Source organism: Octodon degus, unplaced genomic scaffold, assembly GCF_000260255.1.
Source record: "Octodon degus isolate 3935 unplaced genomic scaffold, OctDeg1.0 scaffold00102, whole genome shotgun sequence".
In the NCBI taxonomy this organism is placed as follows: domain Eukaryota; kingdom Metazoa; phylum Chordata; class Mammalia; order Rodentia; family Octodontidae; genus Octodon; species Octodon degus.
The window spans coordinates 4757647-4768320 of NW_004524678.1; the positions used below are offsets into that span (position 1 = coordinate 4757647).

The 10674-nt window shown below is 38.5% G+C and overlaps 1 protein-coding gene across 1 annotated transcript in view; it reads left to right on the forward strand.

Annotated features, from left to right (window-relative positions):
- The window catches only part of Sos2 (SOS Ras/Rho guanine nucleotide exchange factor 2), a gene marked incomplete at its 3' end in the record, with an annotated part of 94515 nt that overhangs the window by 30038 nt on the left and 53803 nt on the right, over positions 1-10674 (forward strand). The window contains exons 3-5 of the mRNA XM_023723739.1: positions 3456-3587; positions 4753-4917; positions 6994-7197. Coding sequence (XP_023579507.1) covers positions 3456-3587; positions 4753-4917; positions 6994-7197 — 501 coding nt within the window. The remainder of the gene's footprint in view (positions 1-3455; positions 3588-4752; positions 4918-6993; positions 7198-10674) is intronic.

The following is a 10674-nucleotide window of genomic DNA, read 5'->3' on the forward strand; positions in this document are numbered from 1 at the left end:
AAAAAAAAAAAAAAAAAATCAAATCCTAGGGGCTGGGGAGATAGCTCAATAAAATAAGTGCTAGGGCCTTAGTTCAATCCCTGGTTCTGAAAAAAAAAAAAAAAATTCATTTCACACCACAGATAAAAAATAATTCAAGAGGGATGATAGCATTAGACATAAAAGCTCAAGTTACGGGATTTCTAGAAAATCTCATAAGTTCAGTGGCTTAAGTGCCAGCCTGGCAAATGCAAGATCCTGAGTTCAATCCCTGGTACAAAAAAAAAAAAAAAAAAAAAAAGGTTTCTAGAATAGAATGTCCAGAAAGATCTTCATGATTCAGAGTTAGAGGGGGAAAAAAATCAAGCTACAAAAGAATAAAACTGATGAGAAAATATATTGTGTTAAGTCAAACTATGGGAAATGTTTGTAATACATGTTAAAGACCCAAAGACTTGTATCCAAAATGTGCTAAACCTTCTTCAGATCAGTAACAAAAAAGACACCCTCTTCCTCTAAGTTGGCAAAGTCTTCAAATTTCATAAAAGAGCCGGAGGTATAGCTCAGTGACACAACACCTTCCTGACAAGCCCAAGATCTTAAGTTCAATTCCTGGTACAGGAAAATAAAAAGCTGGACATGGTGGTACACACCTGTAATCCCAGGAGTCAAGATGCTGAGGCAGCAGGATTGCTGAAAGTGTGAGGCCAGCCAGGGCTTCATAGTGAGTTCAAGACTTACCTGAAGTGCATAGTGAGACCTTGCCCCCATGAGAGGGGGAGGGGTGGAGAGGGGAGGAAGGAGAAAAAGAAGGAGGAGGAGGAAGAGAAAAGAGAAGAGTAGAGAAATAACAATAAGAAAAGCAGGTAGTAGTTAGGTCCATCCACCATAAATAAAGATGTACTCAAGCACATGAAAGGTGCTGAAGTTCATAGGTCATCTGGAAGATAGAAATTCAAATCGTAATTAGGTATTATTTTCTACTGACACAAAGGGATAAAATTAAAGATAGGTTTATACCACATACTGATGAGAATACAGAGTAGTCAAAAGTCTTATACAGTGCTAGTGGGATTATAAATTAGTAACTTTGGAAGATTGTTTGGCAGGTCCTAATAAATTCTTGTTAACTATGTATTTAAATGCAAATGACCCAGCAGTTCTACTCTTAGGTTTTAACCCTAGAGAGTGAAAATACATGTTCACATAAAAGTCCTAGAGGTTTAATTCATAATAGCTAAAAGTTAGAAACAAGTCTTAAAATGGGGCGGGAGTCAAATTTCTATCACTGAGAAAATGGGTAAATATTGTAGGTTCATAAAATGAATACTAGTCACAATTAAAAAATGAACTCTTGAGCTGGGGATATAGCTCAATGGCACAAATGGCTGCCTGGCAAGCACAAGGGCCTCAGTTCGATTCCTGGTACCAAAAAGAAAGAACTCTTGCTATGTATATATAAATAACATAGCTGTAATGCACAGACATATAGTTTAAAAAAAAAAAAAAGGCAGATACCAAAAGACCACATTGTGGTACTTTTTATTTTATGAGCGTTAGAAACAGCACCAGTGGTGGTAAAAGTCAAATAGCAGCTGCCTATGATGGATGAAATGTTGTATCTTGACTTGGTTGTTGGTAATGCAAGTGTAAAAACTTGTAAAATTGGGCTGGTGAGATGGCTCAGTGGTCTAAAGCACCTACTTAGAATAAGCTAAGCTAAGCAAAGCACAGGGACCGCGGTTCAATCCCCCAGCACCACATGCCAGCCAGCCCCGCCTCCTGGCGGGCTGAGCTGGCCACACACACACAAAATAAATAAGTAAATAAACAAACAAATAAATTAAAAAAAAAACTTGTAAAATTCATGAACTTGTACACTTAAGATCAGTGTGTTTCACTACATAATATTACAACCCAGTAGATTTGCATAAATCTTAGGGATTTTTTACTAATTCTTATATGTAAATATATAATTTTTCAAATATTTGTTTAGCCTCAGTTATGTGGGAGTATTTGTGGATTTTTAGAAATACGTATTAATGAAACTTTTTAAAGGTACTTTTGTGGAGCCGGGGAGATGGCTCAGTGAAATAAGTGCTTCCCTGGCAAGCGCAAGGGCCTGAGTTCAAACCTCAGTTCTGCAAAAAAAAAAAAAAAAAAGTATTTTTGTGCTATACTGTGTACAGTACCTCCTTCTTCTTTTGTGTGTGTGTGTGTGTGTGTGTGTGTGTGTGTGTGGAACCAGGGATTGAACTCAGGCCCTTGTGCTTGCCAGGGAAGCGCTTATTCCACTGAGCCATCTCCCTGGCCCCAGTACCTTCTTTTGAAGGTTATTTTTATAATAAAGCAACTAGTTTCAGTATAAAGGAAGATATTAATTTAGAGAGATTGAGAAGGGTCTCACTACCAGATTGGACTCATAGTGAGCCTGTTTACAGCCTCCCAAGAGCTGGGATTACAGGCGCGCTCTACCATGTCCAGTCTCAATTGCTGTCTCAGTGCACCCTGGGGGTGGGCCCAGCACAGCAGACCCAGATATCAAGATACCCCTGGCCCCAGCACTTGCTTGCAGGCACTTTAATCCACTGAGCTATTTAAAAGGATTTGTTTCCCTATTCTTTGCTACAAGAGTTGAAAATTAAATATAATGAAAACAGTTTCAGTAGCTAAGCTTGCTAAAGTCAGTGAGTAATTTTAAAAATGGAAAATGCTGCTAAAATTGTAATCTGATTCAGATATCAGTAGTTATTGTTTATGCCAGTCATTGGCTAAATTAAAGTGTAGGACAACTAAGTAGGTTTGAATTTGTTTTTTCCAACATCTGTATTTCTGTAGCCATTCTTGAGCTGCTGCTTCTTGTACATGATCTTTCATGGTATCTATTCTTTTAAATTCCTTTTTTCTCCTATTATTGTACTGGGAATTGAGACCAGGATCTTCACACAGAGCTTTATCTTCAGCTCCTCTTCCCCCCCCCTTTTTTGTATTTTTGATATAAGGTCTTACTAATTTGTCTAGGCTGGGCTAGAACCTGGAATCCTCCTGCTTTGGCCATACCTAGTGCTCTGATTACAGGCATGTACCACTCTGGTAAATTCTTTTTTATATTTAAAAGAATGGTTCCATAATAACTTTTGCTAGGTGAATAATTTTAACCCTAAAACCTAATTTAACATCACTGGTGTCAGACTAATAGTCTGAAGTATTCTATTTGTCTCTCCTTTTTCCAGTTTATCCCTTTTTTTTTTTTTTTGTCTGTATAATACTGGGTATCAAACTCAGGGCCTTGTACATGTTAGTTATACTTAAATCTTCTTTTAAAATTTAACTTTTTCTTTACCTATGGAAATTATGTGGAAAAATATTGGTAATCCTGATGACCTTTTTAAAAAATAAAAGACCTAAAGATTCAGTTAATACAGGAAGCAGAACATGTTATATATTTGCATAAAGATAATAAAATTGAATTTTAGGAACGAGTACAGAAGACCTTTCCTCATCCAATTGACAAATGGGCTATTGCGGATGCACAGTCTGCCATAGAGAAGCGAAAGCGAAGAAATCCTCTTTTATTGCCTGTGGACAAAATCCATCCTTCTTTAAAGGTAATAAAAGATTATTTGTAACAAGTAATGCTTTATATAGGATTTATGTATTTATATAGTATCAATGTAATATGGTCTCTTAGTGTGGTATTTGCATGTATGTTTGTAGTATATATTCATAGTAAGTCTACATTAATGTGTACAAAATTAGAATAGGAATGGCAGAGCACATGCTTAGCATGTGAGAGGTCTAGGTTCAGCCCTCATCCCATCCTTTGTGGCATCTTCCAAAGATTATTGTCTTCTTAGTCCTAAGATGAGCTCTTGTGTAATAGGCTATGACTCTCAGCCTTTTATAGATTGAAAAAATATGTAACATCAAGAAACTACTGCAAGCTCAGAGATGTATTTAAAATAATTAGTAATACATATATTTTAACACATTTTGGAAAAACAGGCTAGAGAATATTATTTTGTTTATAGAACATTCTTGGTATACATGGATTTGAACACCTTGTAGCAATGGCAAGAATACTTCCCCACACACATACTGTCACTTCTATTAGAAGATACTGATTTTATTACTTCATTATCTGGGGATTGAATTTGGGGTGCTCTGCCAGGGAACTATATCTCTTGCACTTTTTACTTATTTTTAAATTTAGAAACAAGGTCTTGCTGAATTGCTCATATGGGTCTTGCTGGCCTTGAACTTAGAATCCCCCTACATCAGGAGGATCCCAAGTAACTGAGGTTACAGGCAGGTGCTACCTTGCCTAACTAGTATACTGATTTTAAAGCAAAGTCCTTAAAGAAAGGAGCTATTTGTCAAATGGTTTCAGATAACATATTAAGAGGCTTTAGGGGCCGGGGAGATAGCTCAGTAGAATAAGTGCCTGCCTGGCAAGCGCAGGGTCCTGGGTTCAATCCCTGGTACTGAAGAAAAAAAAAAAAAAAAAAAAAAAAAAGGCTTTAGTGAAGCTTAGCCTAAGATTTCTCTGTTAGAACTCTGAAGAGGCAGATTTGTTAGGTTAGGTATCTCTCTTAAAAACAAAAAAGCTCATTAACACTGGAATCAGAGGCTCATTTTATACCCTGTAGTACACCCAAGAAGTGAGATTTGGTTTATAGAAAGTTCTTCATAAACAGGGATGCTAAATTGGAGTATTTAAGTGTTTGATGTGTGATAGTATTTTGAAGTTCAAGTGTTTACTTTTTTCCACAGGAGGTTTTGGGGTATAAAGTGGACTACCATGTGTCCCTGTATATTGTGGCTGTACTGGAGTACATCTCAGCAGATATTTTAAAATTGGCTGGTAATTATGTTTTTAATATCCGACATTATGAAATATCTCAGCAGGACATCAAAGTATCAATGTGTGCAGATAAGGTAAGTGTTGAGTTGTATTAAACTTAAGTTGAATAATAGTGATTGTGTATTATCTCTGCCTCATTCTGTTTTGTTTGGCTTTGGTTTGTGGTTTGTGGCTTCTTGTGGGTTTTTTTTCCCTTTACTTTTTTGAGTCAGGGTCTGGGTCTTAACTATGTGTAGTTCAGGCTGACCCAGGCTGACCTTGCAGTCACTGTATAGGCCAGCCGGGCCTGAACTTGCAGCAGTCCTACAGGTTCAGTCTCCTCGTGAGTGCTGGGACTAGAGGCAGGCACCACCACGCATGGTGGCTCATCATTTTTGTATATGATTGATTATATTAGTAAATTGTATGATTCCTGATATTAGAAGAATCCTGACTTTACAGGATAAGGGCTGTTTTCTTCTATCAAGAATCTTTTACCTACATGTAAAAATATCCAAAGCTTCAAACCAGTTTTTAAAATACACCCTGAATTTTTATAGTTTTAGAATGAGAGTTCTGCTTTGGTACTTCTAAGTAAAAGTAATTTTGAAGAGAAGACTGGTTTCACAAAAAAGTTTAGTGAAGCACAGGCAGAGAGAAAAGGACTTTGCAGTACAAAGTTCCTCTCTTCTGCTGAGTTTTCCATTGCATATCTGTCTCCTTCCTGGCTATTAGCTACTTGAAGGAGAAAATTGGGTTCATTTTCTTCTCTTCTGCTTTTCTTCCCTTTCTATTTTTATTCCTTATTTTTTTAAATCACTATTTTTATTTTTATTTGTATTTTAGTACAAGGTCTATAGGGTCTCACTATGTAGATCAGACTTGTAGTGATCTGCCTGTGTTCAGCCTCCCAAGCGCTGGGATTATAGGCAAGCACCACCACTTCTAGTCTTAATCGCAGTCTCAGTGCTCCCAGGGGCAGGGCCTGCATGGCACGCTGGGGAACAAACCCTGGCTGCTGAGTCTGCCTAAGCAGGCGCTTTAATCCTCCAAGCTATTTGGCTGGCCCCTAAATCTTTCATTTGTGTGTGTGTGTTTGGCAGAACCAGGGATTGAACTCAGGCCCTTGCGCTTGCCAGGCAATGGCTTATTCTCCTGAGCTATCTCCCCAGCCCCTAAATCATTATTTTTGAACCATCTTTTATGTGCCTACATTTTCCTGAACTAGGAAGACACAGTATCAAATAAGAGAGTAATCCATGTGTTAGAATTTATTTTAGTGTGAAATTAAAATATGCTAAGAAAGTAACAGCCCTAGCAAGTAACAGCCCTTATTCTGCCATGTTTAAAAACTTGAAAATGGCCACTCTGTAAACTCAAGATTTCTCTAATACTAGGAATCATAAAATTTACTAATATAATCATATACAAATCATGACTTAAGCTATGATGGAAGTAATCAGCTCTGGTGTGGAGGGTCAGGAAGACCTAAGAAGGGACACCTACGTGTGTCCAGGGCTTGCACATGCTGGCTTTTCTCAGCTTTCACTACACATTGTGATTGCTAAAATGCTTTTAAAGAAACCTGATGCCTGTATCTTATCCCCAGAGCCAGGTGACTCAGAACCACAGCTGTCCTGTTGGTTGGTATGGGAGAGTCATGCACTGCCTCTGGTGGTTCAAGCTGGCAGGAAAGTGTTCAGTGGCTGATTTGAGAGTTCTGGTGCAGATTGTTGTTCTTTTTTTTTCTATTAGGAATATATGTGCATGTATACACATACATGTTACACATGTGTACACATACAGATGCATATATGTACATACACGCACATATATGTACATACATATATATGTACATATACATACATGATATGCGTGTATCTCAGCATTTGGTTTTTCTTTTTCCAGTAATACTTTTTATATTGAATTTTGAACCCCAGCCCTAGCGCTTGCCAGGCAGTCCCTTAGACCACTGAGCTATCTCCCCAGCCTTATATTGAATTTTGATGTTTCTCACCTTCATCTTTTCATTTTTCTTTTTGAATTTTCTAATAGACATTTGCATATAATACATACAATTCTCATTGTTTTGTTTTACTTTCAAGTACTTTGAGTCAATTTTATAAAAATAAGGAAGATAATATTTTGTATCCTGCATTTACATTTCTCAGGTTTTGATGGACATGTTTGATCAGGATGATATAGGTTTGGTTTCTTTATGTGAAGATGAACCTAGTTCTTCAGGTGAATTAAACTACTATGACCTTGTCAGAACTGAAATTGCAGAAGAAAGACAGTACCTTCGGGAACTGAACATGATCATAAAAGTGTTTCGAGTTGCCTTTCTTTCTGACAAAAAGTTATTTAAGCCTTCTGTAAGTATCTTTTCAGGTTTGAAATTCTGTATATCCCCCCAAAACAAATAGCAGCTTAAAGTCATAAATAGTAACACTATTTACTTTATTAGTATACTCTTGTATGTATTTATGGATTTATTTATTTATTTATTTATGAATTTAGTACAGGGTCTCACTACACAGATTGAACTCATAGTGATCCTCCTGTTTTTAGGCCTCCCCAGTGCTGGGATTACAGGTGCGTGCCACCACGCCCAGTCTCAATCACTGTGTCAGTGTGCCCCAAGGGCAGGGCCAGCACAGTAGGCTGGGGTTCAAACCCCCAGCCCCTGCATCTGCCTAAGTAGCTGTTTTAATCCACTGAGCTATCTGTTCAGCCCTGAGCTATCTGGCTGGCCCATATTTGTGGATTTTAAAAGGCGAAAGATTTATACGATTTGAAGAGAAAACAGAGTATGTATTTGTGGATTTTACAAGCATGTAAATTGTTATACTAATTTAATAAATGCAGTGATAATGAAAATTTGACATGAAATTAAAAGAAGGGTCTTTGTACTTCAATGTAATCTTTTCAGTGTTGTCTGAGATTTAGTCAGGTTTAATGAGATTTAGTCATTCATTTGGAAGTGGGAAAGATGTATAGTCTAGAAAAGATAGATCTGTGCTTTTTCTTGTCTTTTTGTAAATAAGATAAATAGTGAAAGTTTGAAAAATAAAACTTCATGCAGAACACCAGAGTAGAGCTCCTCTGTTTGAAGATAGGTGGGAGTGGGTTGAGCAGGGGGGACACTCAGAGCCTGTCCACCATTCTCTCGTCTCTGTACTTCCCTCCTCCAGCTCATGGAGCTCAGCTTTATACTGAGCTCTATCGCCAGCATCCACCTTGTAAATTTTGAGACATAATTTTGCTAAGTCATTAAACTGCTGGTGCTAGACTCAAATTTGTGTTTTTCCTACTGCACTCTCAGAGAGAGAGAGAGAGAGAGAGAGAGAGAGAGAGAGAGAGAGAGCGAGCGAGCGCGCAAGAGCCTTACAGATGTGTGCCATCATACTTGGATCCTCTGTAGCTTCTAAAATCAACTCGTAAATGACAAATGCTGATTTAAAAATGTTTTTTTTTTTCCTTCTTGTGCCATGTGATGTAACTATCTGTGTTTGGTCTTCATTTTAAGAACACTTAGCTTGTGAATCTTATACTTCCTAACTTCTTCCCCAAAATAACTGTTACATGAATTAATAGGGGTAATATTCAGACACAGATGACTGAATGCCTCAGATTAAGAATGGATTTAGCGGGCCGGGGAGATGGCTCAGCGGAATAAGCGAGTGCAAGGGCCTGAGTTCAATCCCCAGTTCTGCAAAAAAAAAAAAAAAAAGAATGGATTTAGCTTTTCTCATTTTTTTCTAAAAGAATGAATTAAAATGTTATTAAGGTATTTTAATTGTCCTTTAACCTTTTTTCCTTTGGCATATGTGTTTAGTCAACAGTGTTGATTAATTTCTACCTGCTGTACTGCCTTCAGTATCCATATTAGTACTACACTATTTTATTTGATGTATAGCAGTGTCACAAGATATGAGTCAGGTATTATGGATTCTGCATATGCAAATTTTCATTAAAATGGTTATAACTTAATTAGTTGTAGAGCTCAAACTTGAACTGCTGGGCTCAAGGGTTACTCTTGCCTGAGCTTTCTGAGTAGCTGGAATTCTGGGTATATTCCACCACACTCAGTTTGAGTTTGAGTTCTTTGCTGCTACATTAAAACAGAATTAGGGCCAGCCAGATAGCTCACTACACAGATCGGACTTATAGTGATCCTCCTAGTTTTTCAGCCTCCCAAGTGCTAGGATTACAGGTGTGGATTCAGTGGACTAAAGCACCTGCTTAGGCAGAGCGCAGCGGCCCGGGTTTGTAGCGTGCTGTGCTGCCCCTGGCTGAGACAGTGATTGAGACTGGGCATGGTGGTGTGTGCCTATAATCCCAGCACTTGAGAGGCTGAAAATAGGATCACTACAAGTCTGACCTCCATAGTAAGACCCTGAACACCCTGTAGACCCTGTGCCAAATACATTTTAAAAAGAAAGAAAAGAATGGAGACTAAAACAGAGTGATGGGGGCTGGGGAGATACCTCAGTAGAATAAGCACTTGTCTGGAAAGTACAAGGTCCTGAGTTCAATTCCCGGTACCGCCAAAAAAAAAAAAAAAAAAGGCCAGCCAAATAGCTCAGCAGATTAAAGCACCTGCAAGCAGGTGCAAGGGCTGGGGGTTCAATCCCCAGGCCTGCTGTGCCAGCCCCACCGCCAGGGCATGCTGAGACAGCAGTTGGGGCTGGGCATGGTGGTGCCCACCTGTAATCCCAGCTCTTGGGAGGCTGTAAACAGGCGGATCACTACAAGTCTGATCTAGTAGTGAGACCCTGAACACCCTGTAGACCCTTGCCTAAAATACAATAAACAAAAGAGAGTTAGTCGTAAGCCCCTGGTTGGCAAATGCAAGGTCCTGAGTTCGATCCCCAGTACTTCCCTCCCCCTAAAAAGATAGTCTATGTTGATATGAAGAATAAAAGCCTAATAAATACTGTTTGCTAATATTACCTTCTTTGCCTTTTTGTGTCTCATCAATTTTCATTCCTGAGGAATTAATTTATATATGTCTCTTGTTACTGGACTGATGCAGATTTGATAGAAAATTTTAGTTGTAATACTGAAGGTCAAAAGAAAGTGAGAATCTCCTTTGTCTATATGAGCATAGATTAGACTGTCAACTTTTTTTTTTTAGACTGTCAACTTTTTTTATCTGAAAGCCATCTAAATCAGAGCATAGTACTTAGCAAATATTGGACACAGAGATAAATGACTTAGAATTGATCTTAATTTACTCCTAGAACCTTCTGCCTACCTTCAAAAAGTTCACATTTGTGGAGGGCCTAATATGTACAAGGAGTACTGTGTAGAAATCATTTCATCCTCAACCCTATGAGATGTGTAACCATGGGAAGATTATTTAATTCTTTAGTACTTCTGCTTTCCTCATGTGTGGAACCAAGACTGTTGGAAGTGCACGCTCAGGGCCTCCAAATGATTGGAACATGACAAGTACCCAGGGGTAATAGCTGTGATTGTCATCCTGATCCATGAACACTCACCTAGCATGGTGTTGAAGGAAACACAAGCTTTTTTGCTGTAATCTCACATATAACCAGAAGACTTCTGGGACTAGATGTGTGTGGTTTTACACACACACACATGCACACACACGTAATTTTTCAGTGGACGCCATGTGTGCTCTGTAATTCAACTGAGCTCTGACATCGTCTGGAGGCAGTGTCATATCCTTTTAGAGGACTCATTCCCCATGTGATTACCCTGTACTTCAGATTGTGACGGCTAGTTAACTACCTGAGGCTCCTGTGATGTATCCTTGTTTGGGATAGTTTCCTGGGACAGCTCACAGAACTCGGGAAAATACTAATGGGTATTACACATGAGCA